The 14,336-nt window shown below is 44.7% G+C and overlaps 1 protein-coding gene across 1 annotated transcript in view; it reads left to right on the forward strand.

The window, feature by feature from the left end:
- The window catches only part of Dnah9 (dynein axonemal heavy chain 9), a 311,392-nt gene that overhangs the window by 21,029 nt on the left and 276,027 nt on the right, over positions 1 to 14,336 (forward strand). Inside the window, exons 5-6 of the mRNA XM_060363494.1 lie at positions 1,534 to 1,745; positions 3,606 to 3,839. Of these exons, the coding sequence (XP_060219477.1) occupies positions 1,534 to 1,745; positions 3,606 to 3,839 (446 nt within the window). The remainder of the gene's footprint in view (positions 1 to 1,533; positions 1,746 to 3,605; positions 3,840 to 14,336) is intronic.

Below are 14,336 nucleotides of genomic sequence, written 5' to 3' on the forward strand. Positions count from 1 at the left end.
GTCACAGTCTTAAGACAAGCAAGTTAATGCCCAGTTGTATGAAGAAAGATCTGAGTTTTAAAGGAGCTCCAGACAGGGTGACAGAGAAGGCTCCTGTGCATACTCCTCAGCCTCCTCTCCACTGTGTGCATGTCTCAACCTCGTCTCAGCAGCACGTGTGAAGCCAGGCTTTGTGTTCTTTAGAGAGGCTGTTAGATAATGAAGTCCTCTGTCCCCACTCAGTGGCTCTAATGCTCGCTGCCAGCCTCCCACGAAGAATTACTGCTCTTTTCTAAGCGCCATGCCATCTGACTGACTCACACCACTTGGGATATAAAGTACAAGTGCCCATACCCATATATCCTGTGTGCCTTGAGCCTCATGGTAATTGAACCAGAGGTTCAGAAGAATTAGCGGAGGCACCACTCCTCTTGCTCAGACAAATGAGGCTGCTTGGGTTACGTAGTAAGCCTAGTGAGTTACTTGGGCATTCTAGGGTGCTGTACATCTAGTGGTAGAATTCCTGATATATTGGAGGTTGCAGCTAAATTAGGGATAGTTTGAGTTTCCTGTAAGGCAGAGAAGCAGCCTCATCCATATAATATGTTCTAAGACCACCTGACCTCATAGCCACCACCAACTACCTGTCCAGGAGGAAAACAGCTACCAGTAGTTTCTTCAGTCTGGCTTCTGTTTCCTCCGGGTTCATGTGTCCAAAGGCATAAAATTGGGAGGTGCCCGATCAGCATTTGAAGGCACACTCTTCCGGCTTTTATGCTTGTCCCATCAGCTGTCTTTATGCCATCTTTGTGATATCAGCCTCAAAGCCATTAGCAAACATTTGTCGAGGAAAATCTGCTAAAGTAGAGCCACAGACTGGGGCTGTTTGTTCAGTGGTTTTATGTCACCTTGACACAAGCTTGAGTCATCAGAGAGGAGGGAGCCTCAATTGAGGAACTGCTTCCACGAGATCTGGCTTCAGACAAGAGTATATGGCATTTTCTTAATTCGCGATTGATGGGAGAGGGTCCAGTCCATGTGGGTGGAGCCATCCCTGGACTGGTGGTCCTGTGTTCTATAGGAAAGCAGGATAAGCAAGCCAGGAAGTGCAAGTCAGTAACATACCTCCAGGGGCTCTGCATCACCTCCTGCCTCCAGGTTCCTGCCATGCTCAAGTTCTTGTCCTGACTTCCTTTGCTGATAAACTATGATATGGAAACATAACCTGAACTATTTCCTCCCCAAGTTGCTTTGGTCATAGTGTTTCATCACAGCAATAGTAACTCTAACTAAGACAGAGAAAGCCAGGAAGAAGTCCTGAGAGAACTTCTAAGTTCATCACTCTAGATTTTTCAGAGTGCTCCACATTTCAGTCTATCTACAGGAGAGCCAGGAAGCTTTCTAAAATCATCTTCTGGTTGTCTTCTCAGGTCAGGAAGAAATTGAAGCCTTGGCTTTCCCAACTCTTACTTAGATCTCCAGACACCCACACCGGAGCTCTATGAAGTAGGTGGAGCCCAGCAGAGATAGCTGACCATCTGTAATTTCTTCCAGCCCTGACAGAGGCCCAGGACATCCATGTCCACCTGTTACCACTCCAGCGACACCTGGACATCCTGGAAAGCACGGAGTTTCCTGAGGTGAAGGGCAGGTTACGGCCTCTGCTCCATGTGGTCTGTCTGATTTGGGCCACCTGCGAATGGTACTGCTCCCCAGGGAGGCTTACAGTTCTGCTCCAGGAAATCTGCAACCTCCTCATCCAGCAGGTGAGCTGATCTGCACATCCCAGCATCCCAGCATCCCAAGCGACTTCTCTCCTCTCCTGGGGCTGGCTGGCACAAAGGCATGTGGAAGAGTAAAATGTGTGTGTATATGCATATCCCTAGGCACAGAAGTAATTGCAGCCCAAAGAATTCTCTCCCTTGAATTGTACGTTTTCACAAGGCAGCCATTCATAAAGAGGTTTTTGGTACTGCTAACCCTGGAATGGCCTAGTCTCTCCTTACTTTCTGCCTAAGCCCCGAGTGATGCCATGGGCAGGGCTGGTAAATTGCAAACTCCTTCATGTGAGGGATAGGTATTACATCACCAGAAGAGCCTAGTTATTAAGCCTCTGAAGTCAAGGGATTCTGTTCCTGGCTTACCATGTGTGAGCTGTGTGTTCTAGGACAACCTACTTACTGCTTTGTGCCTCACTGTCCTCTTCATAATGGTGCAGCAAAAGGGAGCTGTCTCACAGGGGTCATTGAGAGGCTTCAGGGTGAGGATGCCAAGGATGTCTCCATCCCCTGCATGCTCAAAGCTCCTTCCCCATGAGCTTTCAAGATGCTGCTTCTTGGATTACACAGATCATTCTCCCACTTTTCGTTGCCAGTGATGCTTTTTTTGATGGTTGAACCCATGGCCCTTCACATGTTCAATAAGCACTCTATCACTGAGCTACATATTTTTAATTTCATCTTGAGGCAAGACTTTGTTATATTTCCCAGCCTAGCCTTAAACTTAAACTTGCAATCCTCCTGCCTCCTCTTCCCACGAAGATGGGGTACAGCTATGTGCCATCATACAGGCTTGTCTACTTGTTCTCAGGGGTTCCTGTAGTACTAAGACAGTATAAATCTTAAAGAGAGTGTGTGTAGGTAGAACTAGAAGCCTTGGTTTGGTGAGCTTTCCTCCATATTGACTTCTTTTGGCACCTGAGGGCAGTTGACCCTAAGAAAGCAATGAGCAAGCTCACAGAATGGCTCCCAGGAACTGGCGTCCTCTGAGTGTCTTGAGGCTATAAAATGGTGCTACATTCATAATCCTGGTCAGTCACCAGATGAGGGGACAAGAGGAGTCTTAGAATTTATTACGTATTTAAAGATGTTGGTCAAGGTTCAGGATGTTGACTTCTCAAGCACGCCAAAGCACCACGCAGAGCGATAAGCACCCTATCACTCGGCTACGTATTTTTAAATTTTACTTTGAGCCAAAATGTCTCACAGATCTGCATGCTCCCATCGCTACTGAGGGGACTTTTAGGTGAAAGTATGAGGGGACAAAATGCGGCATCCATAGAGAGCACTTATTAGCTCCCATGCTTTGACACTCCGAGGCAAGGCTGAGTTATGTTGTGGTTTCAGGGGATGCCACCCAAACCCGGTACTCTCGGCTGCTCCCTGTGCTGGTACAGGGACTCTCCAATAGCTTAGCTCCTCAGTTCCCAGGTTCAAGTCTTTTGAAGAGAGAGAAATAGGCATGGCCCAAAAGAACTCTTGCATTCAAAGCGTTTTGCTGCCAAAGCCATCAAGTCACAGAACAACGTGTTGGGATTAACATCTGCCCCGTTGCAGCTGGCCCAGCCCAGTCCCATGGTGCTTTCTGGGATCTGACTGGACGCTTGTCTGATCACAGTGTGGTTAAGCCACACACTGTGCCTGAGGGAACATAGAGACTGTTGGACTTAAACACCAGCCCAACCCAAGCTCACCTGTGGAAATGAAAACGTGTCAGAAGTTTTCTGTGTTGTACTTGTGAAAAATATTACACAGGCAGTTCTTTGGTTCTAAAACAGTGTTGGCGGAATTATGGGATATCCTGTGCCTGGCACCATACTCATTGATACTAATTTATCTACCTCCCAGGCATCTAATTACCTCAGCCCGGAAGACCTCTTGAGAAGCGAAGTGGAAGAAAGCCAGAGAAAACTGCGCGTGGTCTCCGACACCTTAAGCTTCTTCAAACGGGCATTTCAGGACAGAAGGGAACATCTCCACACTTACTTCAAAGGGGACTCGCAAGTCAGGGGATGGGATTTCCAGGCGTCTCTGGTCTTTGCGCGACTAGATGGCTTTCTGGGCCAACTGTGCACGGTGGAGGTAAGTGTATCCGTTTACCCCGGGCTCTGACCCTTGAGTAAGAACGAGACCGCAAACGCTACCAGGTGGCCAGAAAGATTTACATGGCTCACGGTTACAGAGGGTTTTAGTCTGTCAAGGAGGCGAGGTCAGGGAGAAAGCATGCTCCAACTGCAGGAGCAGCAGCACTTGGCGATGGTTGTTCATGGAGTGATGAAACAGAAGGCAGAGAGCGAGGCTGGACACGGGGCTAAGCTGCCTGCTTCAAAGGCCTATCCACTCCTGTGAGCCAGGCTCTACCTCCTAAAGGTTTCCCTGCCTCTCAGCACAGCCCCACCCACTGGGATCAAGCATCCAAACACGAGAGCCTGTGGGCAGCATTTTAGATTCAGTCACCCTCGGTCGACTGGAAGGATCAGAGAAAGCTTCAGTAAATAGTTGTCACTGGGATTGACCACGAAGCGAGTGATGGTTCTATCAGAAGTCAGAGACTCTGATCATCGGCACTTAGGGAGAAAGCTCCTGAAATCAGTCTGCTAACTCGGCTTATTTTCAAATAAATGCGGGCTGGAAACCCAGTGTGCGAAACTGAAGTGGAACAGGGCTACCTACAGCTGTCCATGCTCACAGATCAGATGCTTGGAACATGCCTTTCACTCTTAGACTGACCAGTGGCTCTAAATCCCTAACACCAGTGGATCCCTGGGCATGAGAAACACACCTGATTCATAGTTGTCTTCCCCCGCAAATATTTAAAAACTAATGTGAATTTTTGTCTAAGTACTATGGGGAAACACACAAGAGACTGTCCCTTTTGCTTTTAAATCTCAGAATTTAGTGTCTTATAGCTATGGGCTTACTTATTGCAGTTTGGTATTTTTTAAAAGAATATTTTATCACTTTATTTCTCCTCTTTCCTCTACCCAGTCACCCCCAGATACTTAGCATATTTTTATTATTATTGTTACGTGTGTATGTGTGTACACAAAGATGTGTGTGTGTGTGTGTGTGTGTGTGTGTATTTAACCTGAGTCCATTTTATTTGCTGTTTGTGTGAATACGATATTAGGACTGACCCCTTTGAATCGGACAAACAATACGGAGGCTTATCCCTGGGAGAGGCTGATTCTCCTAGTCCCAGAAGTCATTAGGTGTCTAGAAGTCTTTTCCTAGTTGTGGGGCCCAGCTAAATTTCCATGGTTCCACATTTACATATCCATTTATATGGCCAGTGTTCTGGCCTTTTTACACAGTCATTTCTAGGAGAGACACTTCACAGCGTACGTCCTACTGTTCTGGCTCTTACACTCTTTCCAGCCCCTCTTCCCTCATCCACACTGAGCAGAATCTGTAATGTAAATGTATCCACTAGGGATGGGCTCCCCCCAATTCACTGGTCTCTGTATTGTGTCCAGTTGAGGTTTTCTGTGATGGTCTCCATTTGTTGTAAGGAAAGGCTTTTCTTTCTTTCTCTCTCTCTCTCTCTCTCTCTCTCTCTCTCTCTCTCTCTCTCCTTCCTTCCTTCCTTCCTTCCTTTCTCTCTCTCTCTCTCTCTCTCTCTCTCTCTCTCTCTCTCTTTCTTTCTTTCTTTCTTTCTTTCTTTCTTTCTTTCTTTCTCTCTTTCTTTCTTTCTTTTTTCCTTTCTCCTGAGGACTGGAAGCCACACTTATCCAGGAAAGGTGGCTCATGAATCCTGATTGAATTTTTGTGGAAAGGATAAGGGTCACAATATGAAATATATACTTAACAGTAACTTGAGGACATCGGGGTCACGTCCAATGTTAGACCAATAGCCAAGGGAACAGAGAAGGGAATTAGACTCATGCTCCTAGCTATTAGTAGCAGTGATTTGGGGGGAAAAGAGAGACATTTTGTGGAAATGCTATAATGAACCTAACAAACTATTAGATGACAAAGATTAAAGAATAATAGACTAAATCTGTTCATGTCAATTTTTTAATAAATGCATATTAAAAAAAAATCTCCCAGCACTGAGCTAAATCTCCAGGCACCAACGATGAATACAATATAGTTTTGCCTAAAGAGCTTTCCGAACATATAGTCCAGAAAGAGAAGAGAGATAAATTAGCAGAGAGTATCCAGGGTAGAAAAGATACAGAGTTGCTAAACTTTGCTAAGGTGAATTGAATGTCATAATAAAGCACATGGGGTTACTGGGAGCAAAAGAGAGGGGGGGACCCTAACCCAGGAGAGCTTTGAAAAATGGCAAAGAGCACAAGAGGAAATCAATTTTGAACTGGAAAAAGAATTCACTGGGGAAAGACATAAAGGCAGAAAACATATGAGAGAAAGCCAGAAGCTAGATTTTATGAAAGGCATACCTTAAAAACTCTCCATCAGAATCAGGGGAGTATTAATAATTGATACCTAGCATCGCCCTAAATGCCTCATTTTCTCTCAGCTGTTTCCACACATCTCTGGCTGCTCAGCCCCTACCCCCGACCCCTCATTATTCTTCTCATCTCCCACATCAATTCCTCGCTGCTGTTTAGTCAAGGTGATGGACACCCTGGCCTCTGGGCTGACCATGGAATAATTACCTCTGTAGCATTGCAGCAGTCATGTCTGCAGGCTCCCCAGACTGGAAACAAGCTTCCAGTGGCCGTTCAGGAGGGGTCTTCAGCTTTGTACACACATGCCAATGGTATGGCTTTGCATATAGACGGCTATGCTAGCATAAGGGCACCTACCCTTCCGGGGTATCAGTAAATATTAGCACAGCTGGCTACAGCCTCCCAAGACTCATCATCTCACAGTGGTCCCTTCTCAGGCTTCTTTTTCAGAATCAAAGGTCCAGATGCATAAAAAAGCAGCTGCCCTCGTTTGACTGGAGAGAGCTTGGATGCCCTCTGCTCTCTGTTCCTTTGCCTCTGCCTCTCTTGTATGTCTTGTGCTCTGGGCTACCTAGTTTTTTTTTGCTCCTGGGCAAAAGCTCCTCTGTTTCTTTTCTCTTCTTCTTTTCTTTTTAAATCTCTTCACTATTGGCTCAGAGTCAACACCCTTGCCCTTTGCTATGTTTTTCCTCCTGCATTTCTTCTCTCCTCAGCTCAGTGCAGCAGGACAGAGGACTATTGATTCTATTCTGGCATATTTCATGTAGCCCTTTCGTTAACATTCTGAGTATCACAGTGATCAATGCCTGTTTGAAATGGGATTAACCTGCTTCTCCACCAAAAATTAGCATGAACTTAACCATCTTCATCTTCTCTCCTAATGCAATGTCTGACCACCATGATCCTGGCACCTGCGATTAATAAATAGAAGCAAAGTGAACAGAATGTCATCGGTGCTTTTAGCTCCACTCTGCTCATGCTGAGCGCCAGACTGCAAGGTGCTGGTTTATGTTCTCCACAGTTCTCCCAGCCTTCTTTGCACTCATCTGTGGTGCTCTTTACCCTTTTGCTTATTTTGCACAAGAGAATTTTGTTGTACAGGTCCACACTCTCTTCTGGGTGCTTGCTAAAAGAAGGCGGGAGGCGGTGTGCAACAAGGTGCGTGGGTGCGTGCTGTGTGTGCTAAAGGAAGGCCATGTGCAATACGGTGGGTGTGTGCTGGTGAGTGCTGTACAGCATGTTAAGCAGCAGCTCCCCAGGACAAGATACCACCAACCTAATCCTTGTTGTGAAAACAGAAGACTACAAACGCAGAGAAATGGCGCATGCAAGAACTTTTCTCATGTCAGGGTATGTGTCATTAGAAAAGCTAATGACAATACCCATCTTTAATAAACATTTAATCCAATACATCAGTCAATTTACCTACAGTCACCCAGTGTAGAATGTCAGGTTGGGATTTGTTCCCAGGAGCATATAATTTTTTCAGTAAATGTTGATAACCTCCAGGGAGTTAGAAACATCTCCTTTCCCCACTCACTTTCTTTTTCTTTCTTTCCCTCCCTCTCTCCCTCTCTCCCTTCCTCCCTCCCTCTCTCCCTCCCTCCCTCCATCCTTTCTTCTATTCCTGCCTTTCTATTTCACAGGGCCCAGACTGGCTTTGTGGTTTTATTTCTGACCTTACACATTATTTTCTGTTTTTGCATCTCCTGGTTTTTGGTTTGGTTTTTCAAGACAGGGTTTATTTGTGTAGCCTTGGCTGTCCTGGACTCACTTTGTAGACCAGGCTGACCTTGAATTCACAGAGATCTGCATGCCTCTTCCTCCACGGGTGCTGGATTGCAGGTGTGTGCCACCATGCCCAGCTCATACCCTGTTTTTAATATGATAGTGTCTAGGTCTTTTTAACTAAGTTAATCACTCAGGTAAAGTTCTAGTTGCCATTCCATGAAAGGGCTTTATTTATCTTTATGGCTCCACCTAAGGCAGTGGTTCCCAACCTCCCTAAAGCTGTGATCCTTTAATATAGTCCCTCATGTTGTGGTGGCCCCCAACCATAAAGTTATTTTCATTGCTATTTCATAACTGTAATTTTGCTGCTGTTATGAATCATGTAAACACCTGTGTTATCCAATGGTCTTAGACAACCCCTGTGGAAGGGTGCTTGATGCTCCCAAAGAGGTCACAACTAACAGGTTGAGAGACACTGACCTCAGGGTATATTCAAAGTGTACAGAATCTTTGCAGTTTCAACAGTCAAGGAACTGAAGAAGGGGCGTCCCCTCGTGCCTCTGGAGGCCTTGATTTGTCCTGCTTCCCGGCACCGTACTCCAGCACGAGCACACAAGCATGCTCACAGTTCACTTTTTTCCTACAATATTGTAGAATATGAACATTCTTGTTTATGCTTCTGCCTGCAGCCTCTTCCCTGCAAATGATGTGGGGAGCCGCGTGGAGAGAGCCCTCATTTCTTTCATTATAAAATTGCTGTGATTCACTTGGAGACAAAATGATTTCCTGCTGGGGCTTTATGCAGAGTGATTAGCAGGGAGAGAGGTAATAAGCTGACCTGATACATACCACATTTCCTTGTGGTCCCTCTGCCATCTCCAGCCACTTTGCCCAGCCTCTTTTCATTCCTAGCCTAATTGGGCTGGCTTTCTTTTCAGCCCAGCTTGAACAAGTGGTCACGTGTGAAACCATTAGCTGCATAAGGTCGGTGGCCGTCGAAAGGTAAAGGAAACAGCCTTTTTTTCAAATGACCTTTCGAGGTTTTCATCTGTGAGCATCTGCTTTGTGCTCTTCCTTAATGAATTCTGAAGACATTTCTTTTAAGACTGGCGGCGTGACCTCTCCTTTGGGGATAGAGTAGCCATTGGTGAAACTTGCCATTACATCTGGTTTTGATTCTTCATCTCATGGGCCAGAGCACAAATTGAACCCCATCTCTCCACCTGCCACCACCATTAAATGTTGCATCATTTTTCATAACAATGGGTCCCAATCAGCCCAGTAAGTCTTCTGGGACCCTGGGGTGCTTTGTGATATCTGCCTACAAAGGAACAGCGGAGTGTCTCCTGGAGAAGCCATTCCTTATCCAATATCTAATGACATCAGGATGGCCATAATTAATTATAATGGTGTCACTTTACTGACGCCCTACATTGGCCCTTTCTGCAGAACCCCATGGTATGTTAAATATCTCTGTTCCTAATCCTGTGGTATGTTAAACAGCATCGTTGCCATCTACAGGTTAGGCAAATGAGCCTTAGGATTTCAGTATTTTGCTCCAAGCCACAAAGCCAGCAAAGAGCAGGACCAGGGTTGTGGGAACATGAGGGTCACAGCTCCTTTATGATATGCATCCTAGCTCCAAGGCTCATATGCATGTTCTGTACACAGCATAACACATTTCATGCTTTTACTACTGGGATTAATAGACAATGATATTTTTTTAAAAAATGTTTAATCTTCTTGGTTTAGATTTGCCTTTTATCTATCACTAAGGACTTTTAGATGAGCTGTGAAAACAGCCTACATGTAAATTAAAAAGTCATGATGGGTTGTGGTTGGTGTGCAAGGTCTGTGTCTGCAGCCTCAGAGGTCATTTCTACAGCACCGTCCACTGTGCCTTGTACTAGAGTCTCCCTGGGATACGGAGCTCACTGCCTGCCTGAGCAACCCGGTCTGATCGGACTGTCTGAAAAGTAGATGCTTCGCTTGATGGTTTCCCAGGAACTGCTCACTTTTTTGTAGATTATAATGATTACACATCAGCAAATTCTAACTTCAACCTACATGGCCTGCTCCTGGGCTCATTCGGTCGTTTGAATCTTTCCTTAACATAGGACTACAAAAGTACCCACCCTGTACTTGTCAAAGTCCCCTTTAACAGTGAGGTAAACTGCCTTTGCCTTCTCCACCTAACTTTCCTCCTTCTCACTAACTGCTCAGCAGTTATGGTTGCTAGATTTTCTGTTACTCTTTAACTTTCAGCTAAATGTACAGTAGCTAAGTTAAAGCAGAAAGAACATGCCTTCATTCAACAAATGTTGATTCAGCTTTAAGCATTCCTTTGGGCACAAGGGGATCTAGGATACTTTTGGAATATTTGTAACCTCCTGGGAAATGTGGCTAGAAATAACATAATACACTATCATGTGTGAGTACAGTGAGAGTCTAGAAGAAAGCTGAAAGAGAAAAAGAAGAGGGGTGGTTCTGGGAGAGGGAAGGGGAATTGAAGGAAAGAACCTCAAACCTTTAAACGGGCCCCAAATAGATGCTCATCCACTATATGTTTACGTTAGATACAATATTATAAATATCTATCATTTCCTAATAACAAGATGCCCCAGTCGGAGGTTACAGGTGGCTTTCGGGAACCAGTGGCCTTTTTGAAGTTTGATGTAGCAGTGGGGCAGCCGAGACCCACAGCCTGTTGTAATGTCTGTAGTTTGTGCAGTGAAAGTGTGGCCTGTTTTCTAGGATGCAGAAAGTCACCAGACTTTCTCTGAAAATACAGTGATTAAGTACCATTCTTACATCTGTGGTCTCCTGCTTATATTATCAATAAAATGCCTTCCACTAACAACCTAGGACTATGCTTCAAGCCTTCTTGAGAAATAAAACGTATAATGAAATTATCATCTCATTTTCTGCCATAACCAAATGTATCAAGACATGTCTGTCTTTTAAAAATGATTGGAGAGGATTTCATTACAAATTAAAATTGACATCCACATGATTGTGAAGAATGACTACTAAAGAAATATTCCAAGGCACAAATATTTTCCTCCCATAAAATGAAGCATCTGCTAAGAGATATGAATTACCATTAAAGTAAATTTCATTTCAATAGGATCCATTTGTTTTCTTTTAAACATGTAAAGTCGGACAATGCTGTTTCTTTGAGTCAGGGCCTCTCTGTGTAGCCCAGGCTGATCTAGAAATCATAATTCTCCTATTTCAGCCTCCCTAATAGTAGGATTGTACATGTGCCAGGATTTCTAGCCAGTATCCTATGATTATCTGAATTGTGCAAATTTATGGAATATTGTTGTGATAATGTGTCATGTGTACATAATATGATGATCAAACCAGTTTAATTGACATGGCCTTAAATACAGAAAAGCTTTTGTCCTGATTAGCATGTAATCACTGTAAGTGTTATAGAGTGCACTGTGGTATTTCAATGCATTGTGCAATACAGATTCTCAAGTCAGGGGGATCAGCATTTTTATGTTCCCAGTTCTCTGTGGAGCCCTTGAGTTCCTCCTGTCTATTATCTATCAAATGTGTATGATGAAATGCCACTCCCCACAGAGTACTAGACCTGACTTCTATCTGACTATTATCAAACTCCCATCCCTGCCCTTGCTGCCTTCTCTGGCTCCAGGAGTCACCACTGCCCTTTTTGGTTGAACTGTTTTTAGCATCCTCATGTGAGAGAATGGGACTTATTTGTCTTCCTGAATCTGACTTATTTCTCTTCACATATGTTCTTCAGTTCCATGGACTCAGGTAGATATGATAGAATGTCATTATTTATAGCAAATTTCACCCATTCACCAGCTGATGGACATGAAGGTCATTCCATATTTCATCAGTCGTGGGCGGCACAGCAACAAATATGGGCATGATGGTGTCTCTTTAATATGCTGAAATTATTTCCCTTGGACACTTACGTGGGAGGGACTGAGGGGTCGCATGGTAGGTTCATCTTCAGTTGATTGGCGACCCTCCATACTTTTCTCACTCGTGGGCTTATTAAATTCTTCACCAGCATTAGTTAGCTAGTGTCTTTTTGGATTCCAGCCACCCTAACTGGTGAGCTATCTCATTGTGATTTTAACTTGCATTTCCTTAACAGTTAGTGCAGCTGAATATTTTTTTTTTCACGAATCTGGAAGCTCCCTGAGTTTTTAAAACAAAATATAAATATGAACTTTTAATGAGTAATGGTCACACAAACTACCACAGCCCCACAATCACTGAGGGCCAAGAATAAAACACTGTCAGCACACAGATGCCTTTCTGTGTTCCTCTGATTCTCCTCCCTGTCAGTGAATGCATTAGGCTGGCTGTGTGGTGTTTGAATTGCATGTGCTACCCTGATTCCTTTAGTGGTTATTCAAGAACTAACAGTGTGAATGTTCACTTATCAAAAGCTGCACATAGTGTTACTGTCTTCCTGCCGTGTTCTGGGCTCATGGGTGGATTCTTTCAGCACACCAAAGACATCATTTTTTAAAATTCTACTGCATCATGCACAGCCTTTGTAGCTAATGCTGAGATGTCACTGGTCACTCTAATGCTTACTCCATTTTTTTTGTACAATTTGTCTTTACAGGAAGTGCCTAATCCATGTCCTTTATCCAATTTGTAACTGGATTATTTGGCTTTTGGTTACTACGTTTTTTTCAAAGTTCCTTATGTATTCTGGATATTCATTTTCCATTAGGTGAATCTTTTGTAAATAATCTGAGTTCACAGCTGTCTCCTTGCTCTATTGCTTGTTTCAGGTTCTGTACTGAAGCCAGGCAATCTCACCACTCCTACTGATGTGCTCTCACTCTGTCCTCTGCCTTGGAGGTTTTGTCCAAAAACCCATTGCTTATACTGATGTGTTGAAGTGTTTCCATGTTTTCTTCTAGTATCTTCTTTCCTCCCTTGCTTTTTTTCCCCTTTTCTAATACTGAAGATAAAGCTGGAGGCTTCACTCTGCTAGAGAGGTGTACTCCCTCTAATAAATCCTAATATTCTAGAGTAGTGATTCCCTCTCCCAGCCAGTGGATGCTGAGAGGGGAGGCATGAGCAGGAACAGCAGGGGCATGGCTGTGAGTAAGTGCACAGAGAAACAGACTTCTCAGAAGACAGCTTCAGTAAGACAGCTCATTTAATTGGGGGGAAACAAAGGCTACTTAAACCTGTGTAGTAGGGGCTTTGGGGGTGAGTGTACATTACTGGCAGGGGCCAGGGTTCTGGGGATGCCTCATTTGCATGAGGAGGAATGCCAGGTGCTGCTGGAATGACCTTATAAGGGGAGAGGGAGTTTAACCTGGTTACCAGGCTATATGACCTCCTCCAGGGGGCAAGGGTAGGGGCACAGGGCTATGTGTGCTGGGACATGCAGCAGGGAGGCATCCTACTCCTGCCTATCTTAGGATGATATGTCCAGGTTTGGACATGCCTGAACCACATCCTTGCTCTGGACTGCTTCCCCCATCCCATGGCTCCCTAGCCTCACAACCCCTAAGGAGGCAGGAGCTCTGATCCTGGTGATCCTGTCTCTTCCTTGCTGCTGTCTCTGCCCTGCCTTTCTTGCTGATTTCTGCTGACCATGCCAGAGGAGGCATGGGTGACTTCCTGGCAGTGTGGGAAATTGGTAACCCTTCTTCACTGCTATTCTTCTATCACTATTCCTGGACTTGGTGCTAGTAGGAGCAATGATCACTGCCCATGGAAAGTTGTGGAGCAGAGGTAGGACCTGCCTGGTGTCTTACAGCTCCAGTATGGTGCTATGACCTGTTCTTGCTCTTCTAACCTCTTCATGTTGGAGAGCTCTTCGCAGGGCTCCTCACAAACTGTTTGCAGAATTTACCTTCAGCTGTCTCTCTCTATCTCTCTCTCTCAGAGCTCTGACAGCAAACATGTCTTCCTTTAGATATTTTGTGATTTTTAGACATGTCCTTACAAGGGATAAATCTAATCTTTATTCAACATGCTCAGAAGGCATACCTACTAGTAGATGTGATGTGGCTTCCATAGTCATGGGAAGGACTCCTCCCCAAGGCTCTTGGGCTACGTCAACATCTGTCACTTAATTCTGAGCACATCTGGGCTGTTGTGTATCAAAGGTGACAGTGATATATATGGTGTCCTGGCAACCACGTCAATCCCAGGCCTGCAGTAACTCAAGTTAGTTCCCACCATATCGTCATGGAGAAACCCAGCAAAGAGATGGTAGGTAGCCACCTCTGTCGCTGAGATGGCAATGTGGTTTGGTGTGTCAAAAACACAAAAAAACTTGTGTGTGTGTGTGGGGGGCGCATGTTGCTTTTGGTAGAGGGATTTGCAAGAAGGTCAGTACTGCTCTCTGAATTGATTGTCTGTGCTGTTTGGAGGGTTACCTTCTATCAATATCTTTTCAAACATGGGGCTTTGA

Source organism: Meriones unguiculatus, chromosome 11, assembly GCF_030254825.1.
Source record: "Meriones unguiculatus strain TT.TT164.6M chromosome 11, Bangor_MerUng_6.1, whole genome shotgun sequence".
Taxonomy (NCBI): domain Eukaryota; kingdom Metazoa; phylum Chordata; class Mammalia; order Rodentia; family Muridae; genus Meriones; species Meriones unguiculatus.